This window comes from Trachinotus anak, unplaced genomic scaffold (assembly GCF_046630095.1).
Source record: "Trachinotus anak isolate AG129_WGS33_773 ecotype Australia unplaced genomic scaffold, CSIRO_AGI_Tana_v1 ptg000021l, whole genome shotgun sequence".
In the NCBI taxonomy this organism is placed as follows: domain Eukaryota; kingdom Metazoa; phylum Chordata; class Actinopteri; order Carangiformes; family Carangidae; genus Trachinotus; species Trachinotus anak.
Genome location: NW_027273872.1, coordinates 7,915,703 through 7,941,437, shown reverse-complemented (window position 1 = coordinate 7,941,437; position 25,735 = coordinate 7,915,703). Strand labels below are relative to the sequence as shown.

The 25,735-nt window shown below is 37.0% G+C and overlaps 3 protein-coding genes across 11 annotated transcripts in view; all 3 read left to right on the top strand.

The window, feature by feature from the left end:
• prom1a (prominin 1a) overlaps positions 1-11,901 on the top strand; it is a 78,818-nt gene extending 66,917 nt beyond the window's left edge. For 2 of the 9 annotated variants that reach the window (XM_071458383.1, XM_071458381.1), the window contains 10 exons: positions 930-983; positions 1,072-1,152; positions 1,236-1,304; positions 1,855-1,944; positions 2,295-2,410; positions 3,122-3,145; positions 3,559-3,627; positions 5,871-5,973; positions 7,805-7,830; positions 8,404-11,901. In XM_071458383.1, the coding sequence (XP_071314484.1) occupies positions 930-983; positions 1,072-1,152; positions 1,236-1,304; positions 1,855-1,944; positions 2,295-2,410; positions 3,122-3,145; positions 3,559-3,627; positions 5,871-5,940 (573 nt within the window). In that variant the 3' untranslated portion in view covers positions 5,941-5,973; positions 7,805-7,830; positions 8,404-11,901. Of the gene's footprint in view, positions 1-387; positions 406-929; positions 984-1,071; positions 1,153-1,235; positions 1,305-1,854; positions 1,945-2,294; positions 2,411-2,804; positions 5,974-6,155; positions 6,207-7,804; positions 7,831-8,403 lie in introns of those variants that run through there. The other 7 variants (XM_071458380.1, XM_071458382.1, XM_071458384.1 and 4 more) reach the window with 7 other exon arrangements.
• Positions 11,902-12,859: 958 nt separating this feature from the next.
• fgfbp2a (fibroblast growth factor binding protein 2a) lies at positions 12,860-15,680 on the top strand. Its single transcript, XM_071458392.1, has 2 exons — positions 12,860-14,986; positions 15,148-15,680. Exon 1 carries the CDS (start codon positions 14,301-14,303, stop codon positions 14,976-14,978), a length of 678 nt encoding a protein of 225 aa, XP_071314493.1. The 5' UTR covers positions 12,860-14,300; the 3' UTR covers positions 14,979-14,986; positions 15,148-15,680.
• Positions 15,681-16,994: 1,314 nt separating this feature from the next.
• On the top strand, positions 16,995-19,029 carry LOC139606301 (fibroblast growth factor-binding protein 1-like). Its single transcript, XM_071458393.1, has 2 exons — positions 16,995-17,053; positions 18,165-19,029. The coding sequence occupies exon 2, from the start codon at positions 18,182-18,184 to the stop codon at positions 18,818-18,820; it is 639 nt and encodes a 212-aa protein (XP_071314494.1). The 5' UTR covers positions 16,995-17,053; positions 18,165-18,181; the 3' UTR covers positions 18,821-19,029.
• Positions 19,030-25,735: the final 6,706 nt, after the last annotated feature.

The window sequence follows — 25,735 nt, the reverse complement described above, 5'->3', positions numbered from 1 at the left end:
GCCTGTTCAGAGATTTAATTCAAGATAATCTATGCTCAGAAGAAAGGTTCTTCAAGTCAGCAGTGCTGAAGTCAAACTTTGTTCTGTCTGCAAATGTCTATTGGAAAGAAAAGGTATTATCTTTGACAGAGAAGCCATATTTCAGAATTTAGTTTAACATCATGTTTCTGATCCTCCGACATGTGCCATCAAACATGTCATATCTGTGAAAACTAATTAAATATTCAGTTTTATTTTCTCTGTCAAAGCCAATCCCATTCTTTTGAATAACTCCAAGGATTTATTGCTACTTGCAATTCAGACATGTAGTGATGTGCTCCAACACAGCTTTTACAAGAGCTTTTTATGTTTTTCTTTGTTTTGTTTTTTTTCTCTTTCAACTTCAAGAAATATGTTAGAGCGAGGGTAAGCAGAACTCTGTCCTTCTTGTCTATTTAATGTCCCCATTCATCATTTAGAACATTTAGAGAAATGCCAACATGTTGTTATTTAAAAAGAATATATCTCATTTCGGATTGTATTGTACGATATTGTGTGTGTGGTCTTCAACTGACGTTTGCGTAAAGATCATATATGGTGTTGACCTTGATGCCTTTTGTACCAAAATATTACAAAATATCCACTTTAAGAAAAGAAATCATTGATGGGAAAATCAAGGTGTTCAATTGTTACATCCAGTACACAGTACAGTATGTAAACAATTGTAACATAAAAGTGAGTGATTTCTTTCTTTGCATTGTGGATACTTCATCTTGGCACAAAATTCTTCAGCATGCCTATAATGGAAACATAATGTTGATCTTCAAGTGTTGGTATTTCCTGGTCTCTCCCTGGTTGGGTTTCATTGACATATGTTTTTGGGTGTTGAAATGACTCCCAATCTTTGTCATTGCATGTGTTAATTTATGTTCTTAATTTTCCTTCTAAAGAGTGCATTGAATCAGAGTATGAGGTTCCTGGAGAGAACAGCCACCGATCTACCAGTAAGTAAAGCAGCCCTCCAGTCTAAATCTGAAATCTAGAGTTAGATCTAGGATAAACCTCAACAAACTCATTGTTTCTCCTCTGCAGAACAAAGTCTTAGCAGTTCTCGATGCCATTGAAGCTGCCCAGTATCTCATCTCCCAGAATGCTACGCATTTAATCAATCAGGTAACTAGAGAATAACTTTCTTTGTTTATATTCTTCATTTATAATGTCATCTGTGACTCACGTTATGTCCTAATCTTCCTCAGGAAACAGGAAAATACACAGCGACCATAGTTGGCTACTTCCATCAATACATAGAATGGGTCAAAACATCTGTAAGTGTTTGTGTGTTAATTTGTTAACTCGTTGAAACTCATGTGGTTCATGCTTCGTTTGCTAGGTGTTGCCTGATAGACTCGCTCCAATATTCATTTAGTCAAAACCAAACACTGCTGCAACTGCAAAATGAGCTTTGAATGTTACATAAGAGTTTGGGAGTAAATATGGACAAAATGTTACAGCCTCTATAAATCTGAGGAATTTGCTATGTGGCACATTGGTTTCTTCTGTAGTTCAGCTAAGGAATTTAACATAAAGGCGAAAAAAACAAGATGTTTGAAGCCTGAAGCTGTTTTATCTATCTCGGAGCTGTCAATACAACATTTTTATTTGAATCACAATGTTCTTGTTGTTTTCCGAGAACACTTTGAGTTACACTCCAGGGATCTGTTGTGCAGTGTGATTAGCATGGCAACATAACAGGGTTTCATGTTAGTGAGTAGAAACATAATTTAACATACAGAGTAAAGGGCCTGTTTAAATGAAGTTCGTATTCCTAAATCTGCTGTGTGCTGACTGCCACTGTTTATGTCTTGTCTTCTACAGCTGGCTATGGAGGTTGCACCATGCAAGCCCTTCAGCAACATGGTGGACACGGTGGAAATCATAACTTGTAGTTTCTTGATCGACTCTATGGTAATGATATTAAAGATACAGATTTACTGTAAATCATTTGAGTTATATGTCTTCTACGTTCATGTTGGCAAAGAAACTTTTCAAATGTAAGAACAGTCATCATACGGGACACCCCACTTTTGTAAGTCACAGCCAGTGACTTTCATTATCAATAAATCTGCAAACCATTTTCTCAATAAATCAATGAATCATTTGGTCTATAACATGAAAGAATACCCACTGGAATATCCGGAAGCCCAAATGCACATCTTTCAAGTTGCTTGTTTTATCCCCATAAAAGGATCAAATAGTTAGAGATCAAAATTAATGGCCTATTTGTTTCAGGTCTAATAGTTTGTCTTTTACAACAGAACACTTTCTGGATGGGCCTGGGCTGCAGCACTCTCTTCCTGCTCCCGAGCATCATCCTGGCAGTGAAACTAGCCAAGTACTACCGCAGGATGGAGACAGAGGACGTTTACGATGAGTGAGTAGTTTTTGTTGTTATTCTGCTGCTTCCTATTTAACTACCGTACGTTTAAAGCAGATTTAATTTTTAGTCTATAGAATATGATATGATTCCCTGATTGGACACCTACCCATTCACCTCCCTGTAATTACACAGAACAGTGTGCGCTGTAGTCATTCCAATAGAAAGTTTATATGTTGTACATGGTTGCAGGACATCCTTCCTTTTCCTTCTGCTTCTCTTTTAGTTTGTAGTTTGCTAATTCAGGCAGACAATTTTAATGTTATTTAACAATGTTGAGTTTTCTAGATTTGTTACAAGGTGAACAACATTTTCAGGGTTTTTCTTTTGTCACAGTAGCTGCACTGGTTTATTGCTGATTTTTTTCCCCTTGCTTTTCTCTTCCTTGTAGTTCCTCTGTTTCTGGGACTTGGCATTTTACTTTGTGATAACCATTTCTACTATTTCCATCTTCCACATCTTTTATTTTTCGGTTTCATTCCTCCCTGTCAAGCACTTGGCACTTTACAAAGAAACATTAATGCATTTGTCACTTCATATGTCTTCTTCATGGAGCTTTTGTTCATCCTCTCTAAATTAATTTGGTCATGGCTTTGCACAAATGCAGCAGTCGCCATGTGCTCCATGCTAGATTACAGGCAACTTTCTAGTGCATTTCTATTCAATAACATTTTTATTTTGCTGTTTTTTGTTTGTGTATCTTTATAGCATTGAGACAATTCCCATGAAAACGTAAGACATTTTACCCACCTCCTTCTCCTTTTCAACTACTATCACTCTGTGCTTTTCTCTGGATCTTGTACATAGAATTGTTTACTAAATTCTTGGTGCTGGTTTATGTTTTTAAGCTTGGAATTGCTCTTATGGGTGGATGGTGTGGCTTCTTGTCGTGTGCTACCTTTGAAAAGTGCCCCTTACCTTTCATGAAGGGCTCTTGCAATCATTACCTTACAAGTCCACCTGTTTTTTGTAAGTTATAGTGTAAATAAAACACTTGTTTATACTCAAAAAAGTTTCTCTCCTAACATTCTGGCTACTCAGAAAGAAAGCATTTTTACTCTTTACAGTTTGATCAGCATGCCATGTCTCTCGTGCTTTACATTTACATTTTTCATCCCTTTTTGTATACAATATTTTGTTTTCAGTATGGAAATTGGTAATAATGGTTATCATAGTGAGCGTTCACAAGGTATCCCAAATCCTATGATGACAAGGTAAACGTTATATTAATCCTGTTGACTGCATGTGATGGGGAGTGGAGGCATGCATGGGGAAATGGGTTTTTTCACAAGCACAATGACACAGTGCATGGCTTTGGGGACTTGGCTCATATACACACATACACGTATCTGGAGGTCAGAAAATTAAATAACCTGAAAGCTGACAAGTAATGGTAGCTTTTATCACAAAACATCCAATATGATATGTTGTGTTTTGCAATGCTTATATCAAAAAAGTCAAATCTTAAGGTACTTTTGATCATTTTTTTAAAAATAATTTGTAATAAATTGCAATCATGGAATACATCTTTGGGAATTTCCAATTCCTTTCCAAAAGTTACGTGAGAAGATCTGTACCATTTTGCGCATTAAGTATGGAGCTGGGTCCAGGAGGGGATGAGCTTAGTTTAGCACCAAGACTGGAAAATAACTAGCCTGGCTCTCTCTCAAGTTAAAAACATTCCAGTCTCTAAAGGTCACTAATTAAACCGTTGCACTGTATTTTGAAAACAAGAGCTGGGCATAATGACTGTGGTGTCCTGTTTGTTTGTCAAGAAAATATTCCAGCACATAACTCTCCCTACAACCACAAGTTTGTCGTCTTTTTCCATCATCCCCAAAGGATGAACCCTACAGACTTGCTGATCCTCATTTCATATCTGCCATGAAATGTCATACCGATTTTCATGTTCCCCTCAGCATGACCTGGAATGACTTTGGCGATCCCTAGATTTTTTATCCAGGGCCAGTGTCAGTTACACTTGGGTCCATGCATTTCAATATATTTCCAAATAATATAGGTTTCCTAGAAAAACCATATAATTTGGTAATAATTACACCACTGTTCCTAAATACAGCCTCACACAGGCACTACCATGGCTGCAGACTCTCTGACTCTGCTCTGTGTGAACAGATTAACATGTTAACATGTTTCCAGCAATTAAAATGACTCCAGCTCTGTGCTTAAGTACAAAAATTACATTGGTGTCAATCTTCTCATTTCACACTCAAATAAATGTATTTCCCAAAATGTAGAACAAACTATTCATTTAAAAAAACATTTATTATATTATATTACCATAAATGTTGATATCAACATAATGCATGAATAACAACAATAAACTGTCATTAGGATTGAGCAAGGATGTCATTTGTTTTCTCAGTCTGTCCCATCTTAATATTTTTGCTACCATTACTTCTGCTGTGTTGTTGCCAAATGTCCTTCTGTGTGGTTTTGGGGGAATCTATCTTTTAACTAGCTTACTGCCTGCTCTGTCTGCGCACTGGGACACTGTGGAACAAAAAATCTTCCTGTTTCCTCTCGTTTAGAGTCAGCCAAAGTCCGATGAATGTACACCTGATCATTTTGTTCAGAGAGAGGCAAGCATGTCAAGCTTTGGTGTGATGCTGAGAATGCTGCTCCTTTTGATTTTGTCCTTATTTTAACACAACGTCTAACTGCATGTTATGTATTTTTAAGTTGCATATGAATGGGGATGCATTTGGGCAACCAACCTACTGTAACAGAGGCTATAGGCAGAGAGCAAAACAGCAAAGTTATAGACAAGACATGAGTTGATCCCTGCTTCCACAATTATCTTCCATAATTATCATCTTTCATCTTTTAAACTTATTGTCTTTTAGAAGAGTGGAATTTCATTCCAAGAGGAATTAGTGGAAAGGAAAAAACACAGATTATTTGGCATTTTGAGGTCTTCACCAGGAAATAGAACATTTCCTAGATGGATTTGTCATTTTCTGATAAGTATTGTGCACAATATTTGTAATTTTATTTCTTAAAATGGATACAAGATTTTTGGAATGAAACCACTTTCCAAAAGTTAGGATTTTAAAGGGGCACTAAGTAATCTGTTGTTTGGAATCTAGCAGCTATTGAAACACTGACCCTTAACTTTTCTTATTTGCTTTAAACTGTGTTAGCTGGATACAAGTAATGATAAAGTGGTCTCAGACTTTTGGACCCCACTGTATATTAATGTAATCACCATTTGTTGTTTACAGAAACTTACTTATTGCCCCTGTAACTGACCTTACAGTCTATCCATCTTAATGTTGATGAAGCTGTTCTGCTCTCTGCCTTATGATCCGCTCGTCCTGCTCCTCTTTGCCAAGCAAGAAGCAAGTAGCGGTTTCACAGAAAGGTGACGCTTGAATTCTCGGTCTGTGCTGTTAATTTTGTGCCCTGTGTATGTGTGTGTGTCTTTATGTGCTGGTAGCATCCCTACCTATGACACTATGAACAGGTTCCCGCGGGCCTCGGCTCCTCCGAGGCACATCGACTGGTGACAGAGAGCCGGCTCTTGTTCTGGCTCCTGAAAGGTACTGGAAAACCAACGAATCAGACCTGTGCTTCTCTAACACAGTTTTATTTAAACCCCTTAAACACCTTTCCTTCACACAGCTGTCACCTCGTCTGCTGTCATCACGCCATCCTCTGTTTTTAGTCTTCTTTGTATTTCTTAAGCACCACTCTAACCTAACTCTCTAACACCTCTTTCCAGCTTGTTTTAGTGCTTTTCTGCTCACAGTGACTTTGCAGGAAAACCATCATGGTGAGAACTGCTAATTTTGGAATCGCTAACGAGCCATAAATGTCTTCACAGTACTTGTGTCTGACTACTTGTGACTGCTTAGTCAGTGTGTTGTAGAGGAGAAATGCTGCATGTGCTTGTTCCACCTTTCTTAAGTTTTGTTACTTTGTTTGATGTTTATTGAGGATAACAACTTGGTTCTAAAAACTGCCTCATTTACAAAAATAGTCAGTAGCCTTTCTTATGATTTCATGCCTTTATTGAAATAGTTCTCCTCAGTTTCAATGCTTAACATTATAATTTTGCAAAACACCATATTTAATACTTCTCCTCAGTTGCTTTTTTGTGTAAACAGCCTTTTGATGTTGCCATGCTTTTGTCTGCTCTATGTTAGTTTCCATTGGTGCTGACATTATTTGCAGTTCACAGGTATTGCACAAATTTAACCAAAATTGAGTATGTAGAGAAAATGATACATGTTAAATGCGAAGAGAAGAGGCCCCTGTTTCAGTGGACTCACTGTTTAATATTTGTAGTTTGTCTGGAGGTGGTATACAGCTTTTTCACAGAAGACATTTTGACATGTCACAGTAAGAAAAGCACAGATGTAAATATCTGAATTCCACTTAGCTGCTTCACTTTCACCATCCTGGCTTACTGGGACACTTGAACAGAGCAGAGTTGTTGTTAATTGTCCCTCAAATTGTTTGCTGTGAAAAAGGTCTATTGTTTTCTAGATCTTTTGTTTTAGAAATAATACAACAATACTGATATCCACAGATGAAACCACATATAATAAAAAGAGAATCTTGTTTAATGACAAAAAAGTATATCAATGAGGTACGTAACTTTTGAACTTGAATAGCAACCATTGTGACAATACCTACCTAAAGTTTACTCATTTGCTAACATTAGCCACTGTAGGTTACTGGTCATACCAAACCAAGTAAGGCTGTAGCAGAAAAAACATTGTGCATTGACTTTGGCAGAGGAGCATTTTATTACTTATATATATTTAAATTCTTATTTGTCAAGAAGAAAAAATTCCTTATGTCTTAATCATAATCTTGCTTTAAATAACAAGACCTCATTGAAACAACAGTTTTGCTCTTGCCATCATTGTGACAGTAAAAAAGTGCCTTGAGATAGCTTCTATTGAGATCTTGTGCTATATAAATAAAAACTGACTTAAAAAATGATCTGTGGCATCACAGTGGAAGTTGTGGAAAATGAAGATTAAAAATATTTGCTATTTCAGTACATACTTTACATACTTATTTACACTTGATACTGAAGGACACATTAGGCAATGTCACATTTTCCTGCAAATTATATATTGTATTTTAAAATTCAACTTTTAATATCTGGAGGGAGAAGAAAGCAAGTTTTATGGGACTCCTGTAAGAGCTGTGCATTTTTAGAAGGAAGAAGTAGAATGCAGTCCCTGTGGATCATACAAGAAGCACTGAATGCACTTATATGTCTTTTATTTTACAACCCTGCTAGTGCATTAGTCTCCTGGGTCGTTCTAAAGAAAAAAAAATACACTATGTCTTCAATTTTTTACTTAATTTATAAAAAATATCTAATCCATTCTTCTCCAATATTTGTCTTCCCAGTGCCCTCGAAAACTGGAATTAAAGTAGTAAGTTCCCCTTCTTACCTCTTCACATTTTAGATTGAAGCTGTTTAGTTGAATCTGCTGCAATGAATCCAAAAGCAGAACGAGCTTTCATTCCTGGATCAATAGTAATAGAAAGGTGTCCATTTAACAAGTAATTTTTTCTCGTATTGAGTCAACAAATCACATTTTTCCTAAAACAAGCGGAAAAAGTTTGCAAAATGGGTTTGAAGCATTTTTGCATTTTGATGGCAGTTTTACCTAAATGGAGAATTTTATCAGAGTAAATCACAATATCGAAAAAATAGCCAGATTACTAATGTCAAGATAATGAAAATTCCTGTTTTTTTTTTTGTTTTTTTATTAATTTAATTTAACACTCAATATGAGGATTGCTTAGTGCAGACTGATGCGATGAGTTTTCTGACAGTATTACAAAAATCTCCAGCAGTAGTTGTACTTGAACTTTTCTTTACTTGGTAGAAAAGTGGAAGACTATTTTATGCATGTGCAATAATCTTTAAAGCAATGTTCAAACACCCTGGGTATATGTTGGGTTTACTAAACAAATCATGTTCATTTTTGTCTGTTTTTAAGCCATATGTTTCACAATCCCTTGGACCAGATGAAGATCAATGAAAGCTGGTTTCCTTATGACAAAAGAACAACACACAAAGCCCTGCAGGTTATCTACAGCGTTCAACTCTACCAGGCCGATCACAGCCCAGTACCTGCTCTCCAACACCCCCTGCCCCCTCCACGAAACTCTGCCTGCAGGACATCAAACTCTTCTCCCTCAGCATCAATCTGAGCCAGGCTTGCTCTGCATTTTTCAAAGAACTGCTGTGTCTGCGTTTACATTTATTCAGACACAAAACCAAGCTGAAAATACATTCAGCAAAAGGACATGACGATAAATGTGATGCCTGTTCAATTTAATGTTCTTGTTTGTGCTTAAGAAAACAGTGGCTGAAAGGTCAGCTGAAGGTCATGGCAAGCTGCTAGAGGAAATGTTTTTTTTTTTTCTTCTGCACTTAAAATGGATGTATCTTGTTCATTACAAGCAAATGTTGGAGGAGGGAAGGTGCAAATTAACATGAAATATGATGTGTTGGAACTACTGTTTTGTTGAAAATGGCACATCCTTTTTAACTGCAGCCTGTGTGAGTTGGTGGGTGTGTGGTACCATAATGACTGAGTAATGGATGCTTTGAACAAAGTGGTAAAAATACAAAAACAGCTTGTTCCTGGGTGGATTTCTGGGATTATCATGGAGGATATTTAGCATGTCTTTTAAAAATGTTTACAATTGTACGAAACATCCAGAGTTTGACATCTGTGCTGGTTTGGAATGCATTGAAAATGACTGGTTGCCTTTCAGAAGTATGTTTCATGTTGGCATTTTGACACAGATGCTTCATTAGAAAAGGGAAAATCCACCATCAGATGCTCTTACACTGTTGGAAATCACAAATCTGTGTATAGTGATAAAATATACTCTTATTTTTATAGCATAATCATTTACCCTTTAGATACCCTTTTAGATGAAGCAATTTATAATTTCAGCCCCATGCATTGTACTGCATATGTCAATTAGCAGGCAGAAATTTAACCAAAGACTGTTTTTTTCTTGTACAAGTGGACACAAGTTTTTGACACCTGAAAACTTAAGACAGTCAGTGCAAGAAAAATCACAGAGATTAGGTAAATCAGATCAGTTTTTATGTTTTTACTTTTTCTTTGTTTCTTGTTAATCATCTTGGGATCACTTAAATGATTTTGTGACCCTTGAGTGGGCCAACTCCTAGGTTGAGAGCTACTCTTCATTTTATAGACTTTTAATATATATATATTATCTTTATTTTTTACACCCCTGTAAAAAGAATATTATTATCTGTTGCAGAAATATCTGACCTCAAGATCCTGTCATCAAAGTTTGGCCATTAGTCATAGTCCAATAGGCTAATATACCACCAAATAACAAAACTGATCGTAAATGTAAGTTACATTAACAAATAAACAAACAGTGTAAGTACTTCAGGTGGATTTTCCCTTTAAATCACACAATAAACTCAGAGCATAACTGCTTAATTTCTATACTATGATAAAAGTGTAGCTGATGAATTGATTAACAAAACAAGCTATCATGTTGAGTTCACTAACATGACATTTTTACTGAGATCTTCCTTGCTTTCATAGATTATTTTAAAGTGGAGAATTACTTTCTCAAGCCAAATCCTCTTTTTTTACTGTAGGTCTCAGGTATTTAGTTGTCTATCAGTTATGTGCTTATTTTGTTTCTGCTTTTTAAAACCCCACAGTAGCTATGGATACATTTAAAACTATCAAACAAGTAAATGTATTCAAGAGCTATTTTTTATCTTATATTGCTTGATTTGGCTGTTGGCTGAGAAATATGGTGAAATCTATCTCAAATGCATTGGCTAAGCCAATTCAGTTATCCCATCCACCTCGTCTCCATGTTTACAGGTTAGATCTGCGGCTGCTGTCAGTGTAGTAATGATGGTGAAAAATTAGACAATCCATTCATGGGACAAGTGAGTGCTGTCAATCAAGTAGAATGCATGAAGAATGCTTTATGGTTTACACAGCTGGTGTTGATGCACACTGTTAAAAATAATGTCCATCTTAACGTTGAAAGTTATTTTGAATGTCTTGCCATTGTTTTTGAACAGTGCAACAGCAGAGTAACCTAAGCCTATCTAGTCTACAATAACCTACAATGGAAGAATTTGCAGTAGGCCTAATAAAAATCTGATTGTATTTTGAATACAGTAAAACAAAATGTGAGCGAGGTAAAATAACATTGGAGTTTAATCTTCTCTCTTCATTTGATGATTTTAAGAAAGTGCTGACAGGCTTTTGCAGTAACTGTGATGCTGCTTATTTGAGCCACTAGCATTACCGGCTGATAAGCACTGAAAACTAGTGGAAATATTTAACCTCTTGTGATGTATGACCATTACTCATATACGTATGTGCTACACAAACACAATCCAGGCTAGTTAGATAGATGCTACGGCTAGTAAGCTAACTAGCCTCTGTGTTTTACAGACCCCTAACCCCTTTTTCACATAGTATGACCATTTTTAACACGCATTACTTTTACATTACAAATTAATCTGTCTCATGAATCCAGCACAGGTTTAATATTTAGTTAAATATTTATGCTCACAAAGATACGTTTAGTGACCACATTCCTGGCCAGTTGGTTATATGAAGCTACAGCTAGTGAGAACGTTTGCCATCGGTGATGGTTTGGGGTGCGTTGCAAATGAGTGGTTGCCTGTCAGAAGTATAATTATAATTTTAATATTATACAGTATACAATATAATAAAATAATGTTCATCTTGACATTGAAATATTGGATTTGACATCTTGCTATTGTGTTTGAATACACCAACAGTGCAACAGGAGAATCAGTTAGCATAATTACCCAAATTTAACAATTTACATTAATAAAAATCATTTTATGTTGAATCAAGTAAAAATCTGTAAGACTAGGCACTGCATAGACATTACAAATGAACACGAACTATATAGCACAGGTTCATATTTTTAGGTGCATGAAATATTTGGTCATTTAGCTTTATTTTGCATGAATAAAGTTTACATACTGTATACAGCATACACATGTAGTAAAGAACTGGTAGCCTCCTGGATATCAAGTTTCTTAATCTTAGTGCTGTGTAAGCAAATTCAAAATGGCTTGCACTGGCATAAGGTTAGTTCACTTTTTTTTTGTCTTACTTGTTTCATTGTTGTCCCCAGATTCTTGTTAAGATGGATATTTTTTGAAGCAGCTATGTGCACATTTGGACAGGACTATCATTGGTTTTCTTGTCTGCTAGAGTCTGGATGGGACCCTTGAAAGAAAAAGGGTACAATTTTACTAAGTGCTTAAACTAGATATTGTGTATCCAAACCCTGTATGGATGCTGGCAGGACAGATATGGTAACTGGTTTGAACTGTGGTGCTCCAAAGTTGGGCATTGATGGAGTCACTGAAGAGGAACTTTTTATGTGGTGGTGAAAAAAAGAGTGTATAAATTGTGAATAAACTTTGGACTTCAGTTTGTTGTTATTTCATTACATTTCTTTTTTTTTGGCATTTAGTGCCTTTCTAGATATGCCTATAGGTTGACTATAGGTTCTGTCACTGTGAAAATGGTATTGTTTTGAATAGGCAGTGCAATATTGGGTAATATGTTTTTTTGTTTATTCCAAAAGAGAGAAGAACAGGGTTTGATTATTTGTTGTAAGGCAAAAAAGCAGCAAGCATGCAGTAACAGCGAAAAGGAAATTATAAAAATGAAAATGTGTGCTTTGTTGTTTGTGGGGTTAATGCAAAACAGGTGGCATATGACATCTTGCTCATAGTGAATCTTAAGACTTAAACTCAGGCGCAACACATTCTTATGTGGTACTGCCACTTGTGGTACTGGTCAGCTATTTTCAAAAGGATATTATCTTCTTCCATAAACTCCGTTTTGAGGTTTTCTCAGGCACTAAACAGTGTGCGTATAAACACCACCATCACAACCACATCTCACTGCTACTTCTAAACAGGCTTGTATAAGAGACAGACGAAACCATATCCAGTGTCAAAAACAGAAGCCAAGTTCCAGAGAAAATGTCTTTTTTATCATGTTTACTTGTACAGCAAACACCGTTGGAATGGTTATTATTCTGCGCAAGTTGTACGTCACCGTATGTACAAATCCAAATTTAGCTTGATGGACAGAGCCCTAAAATAACAGTAACAGCAGGAACCCCAATACAATAGAAGTTTGCACTTGTAGGGGCTTTAGAAAAAAAGGTATTTACAAATTAAATTGCATAAAGTTGTTAACTGTCATGAGGTAAATTCATTAGCTGGAAGCGAGAAAATAAATCAACTTTATTTATTAATCTATTATTGGAACTTCACATACACACAGTTATTAGCCATTGAATGTGAGCTATTCCATGTTGCACATAGGGAAAATAAAGCTGTATTGGGTTGAATTTCATGAACAGCAGTGGAAAGCATATGAACTTCCATTTATGTAAGGAGATACATCACATAAAGTCTGCTGGTGAACATGCTGCAATCTCAAGGGAATGCAAACACTCTGGGGGTTGGGGAGTGAAGATTTTAGTATGATACAGGTCTAATTTGGTGAATAGCAAAGGATGGGACTGCAACAAAAGGATGAGACCACAGCTTTTTTTCGATGCAGAGTGAACAGTTTTACATAACCCTAACCCCTTTTTCAGGTTGTATGTCAATTTTTTAACATACATTACTTTTACATTATAAATCAATCAGTCTCATTAATCCAGCACAGGTTTAATGTTTTGCAAATTTGTTGTGCTCACAGAGCTATATAAGTGACTACATTCCTGGCCAGTTGGCTATGTAGCAACAGCTAGTGAGAAAGTTTGCCATCTGTGATGGCTTGGGGTGTGTTGCAAATGACTGGCAGCCTGTCAGAAGCACAATTATCATCTAAACATTATACAGTACACAATATAATGCAAAAACTGTGACAAAATTACTCGTGGAATGAACATTAGGTGACCTCTTGTGTTTTCCAAAAAATAAAAAAAATAAATAAAAGATCCTACAGTCCTTTTCACTCCACTTAGTAAAGCTAATCACTTTCAGATATGTTTATACTTGGCCCCATATCACTCACAATGGGACCTTTTTCTCCAGATAGGCCTGGAAATAAAGCCACTAAAGATATATCCAACCCCACCCCACATTATCTGGCCCTCTCTGGGCCGACAACTGTGCTCACCCGCTAAGTCTGATATAGGCTTTTCTTGTTCTTTCTTAATTACCTCAGAAAATGCTTCACACTGAACTTGGTCTGCCATGTATGAGCACCTTCTACTCACGTTTCTTTGTGGTTGAGCAGTCTTGTTGTGTTTATGTTTGGAGGGAAATGATAGGTTACACTGCACAGCTGTGAGCTCTAACTGCCTTTTAAAACAAGAAAGAATTTGAGGGCTTCAGGAGGCTTGCTTACTATAGTATATTCTCAGACATGCCACTTTTCTTTTTAATTGAGATACACTGAGCAAACATCGGATGATTATTGAGAAGTCTAATGTTTTGCATGATTACATAAACATTCTGGCAATAAAAATGCGTCAAAGTAAAAAAATGTTTTATAAGGTGCAATTTACATAATTGGTGTCTTCAGGAACTTCTTCATGTGTAACAGTATGTTCTCTTTCTACATAACACCTAGGTTAACATAAGCAGGTGGTTTGACATGTGGCCCTTGCGTTCTTCACAGAGCTCTAACTGATGTTGCTGTTCTCCTCCTCCTGAACAGCAAGTTTCTTTTAGTGTGACTGCTTTTTTTTTTTTGTATCCTGAATTACCTCTTTGTCTGCTTGGCCAATAAATAGCAGGAGGCAACCCTCAGTTCCAGCAGTTCCACTCTCCTCCTCTTACACTCAGCATCCATCTGACACCATGTGGACCCAAGCCAGCACTCTGCTGCTGCTGCTCGCCTGCTGCCTCTGGCCGGCTGAGTCTCAGAGCGATGGCAGCAGGAGACAAAGCATCTGGGATGATCCAATCAAATTCAACACCAAGGCTAATGACTTGTGTACCATGATCATCACCGGTCAGGGGGAATACACCAGGCTGAGGCTGTCATGCCAGAGCAGCAAGCGCTCCTACTGGTGTGAGTACGTGGGGAAGCCTTACACCTGCCGCTCTTACAACAAAAACCCTCGACACTTCTTTGTGCAGATGATGTGGGACTTCAGAAAGCTCCACAATGCCTGCCAGGCACCAACGCAGATCAAACCTCACATGTGCAGGATGGCAACTAATGAGTCTCAGATGGTATTTTCATCTGCTTCCTTCTCCCGATCACAGTCAGAGGATTCTTCAAGGACAGCAGCAAGACCAGCAGCACAGCCTGCAAGACCCAAACCTGGACCTGCACTTACCAGGCCTGATTCAGTGAGGCAAGCTTCCATGAAATCCATTCAAGTCCCACCAAGAGAAAAGACCACGCAGAAAACCACTCCACAACCACCAACACCCACTGTGGAGAGCAATGCCAAGAGGATGGCTCGGCAGTACTGTTGGAGGTCACTTCAAGGCATCTGCTCCTTTGTCGTTGGATTGTTTCGAAATTAATGAGAAAGGTACTTGCCCTGTTTAATAACACAAAGAATTTATTATGTTGTTTTATGACTAATCCCAGATTACTGTGGTGGAATGAGGGTATTTGAATCAGGTTTGTTTACATAATTCACTGGCAAAATACTTTTCCTTCTTTGCTCAAGATTTTCTGTTATATTCACAGATTTACAAGTCTGATGAGGATAACTCCTGATGTCCGATTATAGCGACCCTTGGAGGGAAACTGCGGTAGAGGAGCTGCAGTGCTCTCTTCAGGGGAAGGGATGGTACTGCAGTGACTTTCAAACAAACCCCCCTCACAGAAAGCTGCACACATCATCCACTGAGAGCCGGTCTAATGTGAAATACCTGAGCAAACATCCTTTCAAAGATGGAAGAGCATCACTACCTGACTTGATTATGTAATTATTATTAATTTGCACGAAACACACAAATGAAATGGTACAAGTACTATTTCTGCAGGTGCTGCATTTTCAAAAATATAGGATCAAGCCAAACATAAAACCTATTGTTGTCACTTATTTGTATTTATGTTTATTTACTACACCCTACTACTATATAATCTACTTGCATTACTTAATATTATCTTGAATATTACGTTGTTGGTAAAGATCAAGGTTGTAATTTTGGTCTAAAACAGTAGTTATTTCTGTACTGGTGTATTTGACAAACAGATAAAATGACTGTGAAAATGTTTTGATGTTTCCATTTATTGATCTCTCCTAATGAGAAAGAACTGCAATAGTCATTCATTAAACATGTAAAATGTTCTAAATCTGGTGAAAATTTGAATGTAAAATGGCAGCAATGGTGAAAATTATTGCTGGGTATGTCATGTGTATGTAAATCACCTGCTGTACTATATTTGACCTTTAGGTGTCCCTGTTGCTTTAGTTTCAGAAACTTCCAAGTTCAGTCAGTGATTTCGCCTGCCTGGACATCTGGTTTGTTTCTAGATATTTAAAGTCATCACGTTTTTTTTTTTTTGACGCAGATGGTCCAGTGATGGCCTTAAAATACCCAATATTTGCATTTGTTTTAAATAAATCAAACGTTTTCATAAAGAAGGTGCGACTTCAGCAGCTTGCAGCAGGCAGCACAATCTCCCACAACAGGTTACTATTATTCCTGATATTTCAACATAAATCTGGTAAGCCTTCATAACTTTATACAACAATGCATGTTTTCTGTATTTAGCCTTTTGTGAAGTTATATCAGGTTTGACTAAGAGCTAAGTCGGAGAGAAATAAGTGGTCAAAACGCAGGAAACAGTGAGGAAGAGCAGTCTATGTTTGGGTTTTGTAAGTGAAGTTTTGTCACTGTGCTGTGTGTTATGCAGATTATAATTTTACAAGGTAAAACTGCATTATAAGCTTCTACTGTATTACGGCAATAATACCTTTTGAGGTCTTTACAAGCTGAATGAAGATAAGAAAATATATATTTCACATGCAGTAATCTGACTCAAAACATCTCTAAACAGCTACCCCTTCATTGGTTTGCCAATCTTAACTCAAAAAAACTTTTTAAGACCTTCAGTCATGTATTGTGAGTATATATATGTATATATGTATGTGTGTGTGTGTGTGTGTGTGTGTGTGTGTGTGTGTGTGTACTTGTACTTGCTACATAGTAAGGACCAAAAAAAGTATTTTACTAACAGAGTGAGGACATTTTGGGAAAGTGAGGACATTTTGGCCGGTCCTCACTTTTTGAGACACCTTAAAATCACATTTTGAGGGTTAAGACTTGGTTTTAGAGTTATGGTTAGAATTAGGTTTAGGTTAAGGTTAGGGTTAGGCACTCAGTTGCGATGGTCAAGGTTAGGGTAAGGGGCTAGGGAATGCATTATGTCAACGAGTGTCCTCACAAAGATGGAAGTACAAGTGTGTGTGTGTGTGTGTGTGTGTGTGTGCGTGTGTGCGTGTGTGAGAGAGAGAGAGAGAGAGAGAGTGTGTGTGTGAAGGGGAGGGCTGACTCTGCAGTAACATACTGTAGCTGAAGGTAAAGAAGACTCTCATTTCTGAGGTGTCAGTACTGCAAAGTGAAGTTTACTCTGAAAAGTTCAGGTAAGTCACCTGCTGTTTTATCTAGCGTCACTCTGTAATGATTCCTTATGACTATTCACTTTGGTATTAGCCTAGTATTATGGCTTCTAGTGTGTATGTAGTGGCTCTCTCAAATGTGGCTTCACTTATTTCAGTAGCTCCTTCATAATATATTACTTTAATGTTCCCGTAATAATCCTACAGCGAGTTAAAATATCCTGTATGGTCATGGTAGAACATAACTAAGTGCATTTACTCTAGTAATGTATTTAAGTACAATTTTGAGGTACTTGTACTTGAGTATTTTTATTTTATTGCTACTTTATACTTCCACTCCACAGCATTTAAGAGAAAGAATATTGTGCTTTTTACCACACTGGACAGATTAAGTTACTAATTACTTTTCAGATTAAGATTTTACAAAACATGACAAGCATGTATGAGGTCATGTATAAAGTACATAAAAATGACTACACATTGACAGGTTACAACATCAAGTAATTGTATCTAATAATACAATGTATTGCATTATACAGTATTAACAATATAACACTCTCTTACTGCATAACATCTATTTTTACTTTTGATACTTGAAGTGACTATGATTTCAGCTTTCACTTATGTAAAGGAGCTGAATACTTTTTCCATTGTTATATACAGTACTTTTCAAACTTCTTATGTTTTTCTTGTCACATCCCTGTTATGTTACTATAGGATGTGCATCCGCATTTATTAGTTAAGTGATTGTTTACTTTCTATGCAGTCACTATAGTCCATTCCAGACTATCTCTTAAATTAAGAATTAAAACTTTGTTTTTTATTCATATCTGTTATTGCACTGTAACTTTTTATTCTGTTGTTCCTTCTGATTTATTCCTTTACAACTTTTTTTAAATCTTTGTTTCTAATTCATTCTTTAAAAATTCTAGTATGAGTTTTTACATATTTCCTTAATGCCTATTCATTTCTTATGTGAAGCACCCTGAATTGTATCTTAAACCTTTTCTGTAAGAAAACCAGTTGTTTCTTTCTAAAACACAGGTTTAATAAGTAATTAAAAGGATTCTTTGTAAGAAGGGAAATGAAAGGGGTTAGAGTTCTGATATCTTAATCCTAATTTATCCTCTTGCAGGCTTTTGTGTTGGTTTCATGGCTTTCTTCACCAATATCACCATCCTTCTGGTTCTGGCTTGCATTTCCCATCAGCTGATGTTGGGCAGCTGTCAGAAGGGACATGGACGCAGGGGACGAGGGGTGGACAGAGGACAGCACAAGGATAAGTCAGGACTAAAGGCTGAACGCCAACCAAAATCTTTCTCTGCACAACCTATTAAGGGAAAACTGGTCACCAAGGACAAGGCTGAGTGCACATGGGCCGCGACAGGTGATGATCTCTTCATCCTTGGTATTACTTGCAAGAAGCGGGACAGGAGCTTCAGCTGCGAGTATGTTGCCAGACCATCCCTGTGTCCCCAATATGCTTCTAATGTCAAACTTTACTGGAAGCAAATTGCCAGATCCCTGCAGAAGCAAAGGAATTTGTGCCAGGACAGTAGTGCCCTGGTCAGGGCAGGTATGTGTAGAAGAGCTACCACAGATGCTCATTTCAGACTCCGTAATGCACAGAGGAAGACTGCTCTGCCTTACACTCCACCCCCTGCACCCAGAGCTGTCGAATCCTGTCAACCTGGTAACAGGAAGCTGGCAGAGGAGTACTGCAGTGACTCCTGGTCGAGTTTTTGCACGTTCTTTTTTACTATGGTGCAGGATTATGATTGCCAAGACTGAAAAAAGAAGAGAACTAAAATAGATTCAGTTCTCTATGCTGTCACATCAATTTTTATGTCATTATCATAGACTCTATAGATGCTTGGTTCTTAGCAAAACATTCATCTATTCTGAAAGAATAGTTTGATTTTATGTAGAGTGCAAACTTTTGAAGCAAATCTCCCATTGTCAATAGTAGAGTTACTCCTCAATAAATACTTTTTCTATTTTTTAATGTTGCACTGTGATTTGTCCATTTGAGAGAGATTCACTGGGGGGTGATCATTTGCTTTTTAAGAAAACACTGCACAAGAGCAAAACATTAACAAGACATAAGCTTTGAATAAAACTCATTGTTCTCTTACAAACACACACACACACACACACACACACACACACAATTAAAGCACAGGCACCCCATCACCTTTCTGTTAATGTTTTTTCATGTAATTTCATTTAAAGGCATTTGTTTTTCATGCTGATACTAAAATATTTCCTCTTAAAAAACATGAGCAAATCGTGTCCTTTAAGAACTATTTCCTTTATGTAAAAGCCTCTTTCTGTCTTTCCCAAATGTGTGCGTACACTCCTATCAAAAGGTGTTTGCTGGGAGATTAAACATTTGAGCATGTTGGGTATTGACACAGTAATTTAACCAGAGGGAGTGTGATTTTTATAAGCCTTAACCTGCATACTTTGGCAATGACAAGCCTCTGAATCCACAGTCTCAGTGTGAAATCATAAAAACCTCAGATACTCTTCTGGTAAAATCAAAGTCAAAGGGCAGCAGGGATTTCAGCATTATATTTGATATTTATACCATGATCAGTGGAACTTTTTACACTTCAGTTTGTCAGTATTTACATAGGACTTTGTCAATACTGTGTCTGAGTATGGTTATGTCAATGATTTGAATTTTTATGGTTTGAATTTAAATGTTTATCACTTTCTATCGAGTTACATTGACATATTCAAACACATTCAATCAGCATGTTGCAAAGGGTTAAAGAGCTGTATGCACTAACTGGTGTATCCATAGTGAGGGGATATGAGGTCAGAAACAGCAAAATTTGAATTGTCTTGTCATGTAACACTTACTCACTGCTTCAAACACGCTTGATGGCGTCCTTGTCAGAATTCATTGTTGATAACATGGATTCTGGATTTTTCCCACAAACCTAAAACATCAGTAGCAAACAGAAGTGTCAGTACCAACATTCAGCAATCATACAGAGAGGAAACCATCTTTCAAGTGGCACTGAACACACTCCTATTCATTTGCTTGGAAGGGACGCACTTACTATTTTTGATGATATTTTTAATGATATCTCGCTCTTGTTCTTGGACATCGTGTGAAAAACCTCTGCTAAATAAATGTCAAGAGGCAGAAACAACTTTCTCCACCCACAGAGCAGCCTCAGGACATGCTGGTATTTGAGAAAGGGGAATGACTTTCTTTTTCTTGATGATCTGAGCTTCATCTCCTGCTGTAAACTAATGCATCACCCACAGCTGAAATCCATTAAGCTCAAACTCTCAGCAGGTTGCATTCAGAGCCATGCAGGACATAACTTGTTGGCACTGGTGTAGTGCTTCCTGAGCGCGCCAGAATGACACACAGTCACTTTTTTCCTGCAAATGAGGAAGTAAAATATACATTTTATACACTTTTTTTTAAAAAAGTGCTTGAAGATTCGATCATCACTAAAGTGAATATCACATAAGAGAGCCAATAAAAACAAACTGAACAGTCAAAGTTGTTATATTGATATACAGTACAAGGTGTATATAAGGTCGATTGATTCTCCATGTCATTTAAAAAAATGAAACATTGATTCATTTGCCAAAAAGAGACAAAACACACTTATAAATAAAGATAAATTTGGCCCCTTAGGTTGCAGATAACATTTAGGTTACCCAAGATTAACTATCAAAATGCAAAAAAAATGCAGGATCGCCAAAATATTGTCATTAATATCGAAACACACAAACCCAAACAGCTGTTTTGCATCCAAAAGATCAGGCATAGCGTTTAGTGAATACATTTCATTGTTTGGAATCTCCTAGTCATGAATACACAGGACATGATGAGCTACACTGGTGCTAATTAGAAGAGATGTAGATAAACACCAGACCAATTTAGCCACCAATAGCTTCAGTCGTGCCCTTGTTTATAAGGCACAGCTGGAGTGAAAAAGGCCTGCTTTCAAACAATCTCACCCTAAATTAGTTTCACAGTTATCAAGTATATCGAGCAGTACAAACATCCACCCTTACCAAAGTAGAAAAACTAAAGCAAAACTTGCAGGCTGCATGTTAATAAATGATCTCCAGGACTCCTCAGTGGTTGATCTGAAAACCTCTCTTGTAGACGGATGGTGGAAGAAGAGTTGGCAGGACCTTCACCTTTAGCAACTACATCATTTGAGCATAATACAGTGGTGCATCAACATTTAAATAGTATGTTTTATACATTACAATTGATATTGATAAATTATATTGATATTTCTTAAGCATTATTTCTTACTGTTGTGCCCTGGTGTTCGATTGGTACGGATAAGTGTGTTGATTGTGTAGCCTAATGACAGGAAGTGATGTAACATCTCACACATGACTTCATAATTTATTATATTTGAGGCTAAGTGAGAAAGGACAGAGAGACAAGCTTTTTTTTATTTCATTTCATCGTGGTATAGTGACTGACAATGAAAAGCCTTGAGCCAGGTTTTTAAATTCACAAGGACTGAATTTGTTTGCTGACTTTACAGAGGCTGTTCGAAGGACATACGTTTGGAACTGCAACAGAGATGGAGGCAGACAGAGCACAGAGAGAAAAGCAGGGAGGCAGAGGGAAGCAAAGGAGACAAAACTTATGACAGCGAGGATGTGGGAGTAAAATAATTGGACACTGTGAATCCAAAAATGGCTCAAATGCTCCAGGTGGATCTATAACAGCCCAAACTTCAGTTTCTCAGTACTGAGGCAAACAGCAAAGATATATTTACCAACTAATACACTGTTAGAAAAGTCTGAAATATATATATATAACTATAAATAATAGCTTACCTGTTCTCCAGCACTAAGTACAGTTTCTGTCTCAACGGGCTTATGTTAGGATTCTGTCACCAATAGCAGCCCAGTTTTCAAAGAGTTTTCCCGCTGCCTCGGGATAAAGCTGCTGGAAACCCTGTGAGATCTGATACATTTACAAAACATGGAAAACAAATGACTCACTAAGATAAATACACTACTAAATCATTTCTACACATTCTCATCATAACTTAGATAATAACATGATGAATTTACAAACAGACCATCAATAAATACAGATTCTGATAATAAAAGAACAAATAAAGCTTTGCTGGCTTACTACATTTCAGTGTCTGAGGAGTAACTTTACAAACTGTGGTTTGATGGATCTGTTTCCATAATATAAATAAAAATACAGTTTTTAATGAATGTGTAGACGCTGTCAGTTTATTGATGATCTTTCACAGTCACTTTAATGTTGGAGGACATCAGTACACTGCTGCACATCTGTTCAATTACAAATCCCAAGGCATAAAAAGCTCTTCAGCTCCCTAGATATAAGATCCTTTGTGAATACTTAATAATGATAAGATGAAAATGTATCTTAAACTGTAGAAAAATATTATATTTTATTCAATTTAAAACAAAGCCATTGTTGTTTTATTAAAAACAAATGAACACAAAATAAAGAACTTATTCAAACAGGTCTATTTCATCCATGGATATGTTATGTTTCCCCTCTTACCTATATGATCATTTCTGTAATATTTTATGTTTATTTCATTTTTCTCCTCCTCCTCTTGCAGTGTGCTCGTCATTTCCTGTCAGCTCATATAAAATAGCAACCACCACTGCAATTTTTTTTAGATTTGCATTTACAGCAGTTATTAAAAGTAGATCATTACAGTTTCAGCATTGTAATTCACTGGCTTGTGGCTATGAGTATTTTTATGCTTAAAGGTGTTACTGTCCCACTTCATGCGACTATGTACAATATTTCAGTGAATAACAAGGCGGTAAAATATCGTTTGAAAGATGATTTAAAAGTAGAATTATTGTTGAATGACTGCTTTAATGCCAGCTCTCTCAGTCCATAAGAGTCTTTAATTTGTAGCATGTTCACCGTGAGGTTCCGTCGATCAGTGGTCTATATCTGATTATTGATCTGCTTCCATTCTGTTACTAATTGATGTGACAGGCTGTCAACACAGTGAGCTGTTTGTAAACTACTGGAACCTGACGCCGCTGGGGTTGAACTCACCGACGATGAGCACCGTCTCGTCCGGGTTTCTCCTCGGACACATTTCTCCTCGGACACATTTCTCCTCGGTGTCGCTGATGTGAAAATTGAAGAGGAGACGAAACAACAGAAAAAAAAGTAAAAGTGTCAACACACATGCTGCAGCCTGACAGAAGCTGTTACTGAGTCTGCGCCGAGCCAGGGGGTGCCTGGTGGGTGTTGTAGTTCTTACAGCTGTGACAACGTGCTGAAGGAACGTGGGCTTGTGTTCGTTCAGCTCCTTGTAAAATCACACGGGTATTTAAAAAATAAAAAAAATAAATAACGACAATGAAATAACACATTCTCTTCTCAAACTCAGTTTAATTTAAAAAAATAAAAATAAACAGATGTTCAACAAATATGAAAAAAGTTAAATACACTCATGCTTGCCTTCTAATATCCAAAGGTTAGCACCTAATGCTACCCTTTAAATTTCCAAAATGATGACCCTATGATGTCCATAGTTTAAGATAGCAGCTAATGCTAGCCTAATGTGCACAGATTATAACTTTAAAAGCTAATGCTGGCCTTATAATGGCTGATTAATCTTACTGGCACTGCATTACTTAGCTTCATCATTCCATTAGTAGCTAATGTTTCTGATATGTTCATTTTATCTTGCCATCAAATTCATGAAGACCAAAGTTAGCAGCTAATGTTACTGACACTATGCAAAGTGCCTGAATGCTAGCCTTGTAATGTCCAAGAGCATTTTTGGTAATAAGTGTAATAAAGAAATTATTTTATCTGCATTTCTGGGTTTCAGTTATCTTCATTTTGTTCTTTTCCTTTTAGCAGCCCCAGCTCCTGCCAATTCGGTTACTTTTGATTATTTAAATAAAAAATATTTGGTTCATTTGCTAAAAACACATCTCTGCCTCACTCATACACTAACCCAGGTTCTAAGGTATTTCCCGGTGTGTAATTCCCCAGGGGGTGTAGTTGGCTGTTTCTTCAGGACCCTCCCCGCCTTATTGTCCCTGCTGCCTGCAGCTTTGTTAAATATCCACTGTTACTAATTCAGTCCCACAAACACAACCAAAAAAAATTTAGTTTTTAATAGAAGCTGATTTGCCATCTCCATTCATGTTGCATTGTGGTACAAGAGGTAAATTAATTACTACAGAAATTACCTATATATATATATATATATATATATATATATATATATATATATATATATAGTGACACCAACATGTTGCACTATCAATAGACAAGACAACTCAATATTACACTTGATTATGTAATTGGATAAAAGCTGCATGCATGTATAAAAACTCTCCAGTTCTCCAGTCTGTAGTTATCTTGTTTAGTCTCACATGAGTTCAGCTTTCAATACTATCCCAACTTCCAAACCCATATTTTCCCTCTTGCTACATAAAGGACATACTACTTTGTGCATTGCCACTAAACGTTGATGTGTGGCAATGTCCAATTTAGATACACTGGAAAATGCATAACTGTTCTGTCAGTTTAGCTGAGAAGTAAGAGGAGTTTTTTTGTGTTAAATGTTTCTGCTTAGCACTTCAGACTGCCTAAAATCTCTACACTCCCTCTTTACTGGCTGAGCCAAAGCATCCTTCCTCAGTGGACTGTGGATGGTGTGGACTTACGGGTGGCCTGACTGACTGTGGCTCCTGATTGGCTGAGAGATGTGGGCCTTGGTCAAACTGAAAGTAATGAGAACACACCCCAACTCAACTGACACTAAGGAGATTTAACACAATGTTTATGTGTGAGCGCATAGTCCAGATTACATGCTCTTATGAATGCTTTTGTATGTGTGTGAATTTGTTCATAAAGCGCTTTTCCTAAGATTACAAAGAACTGACCTGAATTATTGGAGCACCACAAATATTGCATTGTTAGCTTGAAATGAGAGTGATAAGTTTGTTGTTGTCTGGACCAAGCAAGAGAAGAAAACTGCACCCACCGCTAGGTCTCTGGGTGAAGCCCAAAGTGGGCTGTAACTAACAAAAACCATAAAGTCATTTCCTCAAAACAGAGATCAAATTACAGCAGAGACTCAACAGAAATCACTGAACTGGAAAAATAATATACTTCATATTTTGTTATCTGAAAATGAAATGTGACACTGGAGGCTTGTTTACAGAATCTTCCTGCAGTGGAAATGAGTGTCCAGCACAGAGGACAAGTGATTTACGACAGCCAGAGTTAACAGCTACTGGCCACATAAGCGCTCAATTAACAGCAAAACAACCAAAGACATGTAAACATACCACTTATCATGATTTTTTTTTTTTGTTATAGCACAGCTGAGATCTTCGACAGTGAGCCTGTAAATCTGTTATTGTAGCCCACTGTACATCTTGCACTACATGGGAACCTATTGTACCACTGCACAGGGTGTGTTTATTTTAAGACATTAGTTGTCTATATCCCTGTTTTCTTCATTTGTTAATCTTCATCTTTATAAAATTCTACTATGGTAAAATTCTATGGTATTGTATTATTGCATTATTTCAGGAGGTTCAGTAAACACATCACAGACTGGACTTGGTCCTGATTAACTTCCTGATCAAAGAATTAGTGAAATTTGTCTAATCAGGCCAGTTTGACAGCCACATCACTCAATGCTGCAATTGATTATAATCAGATATTCC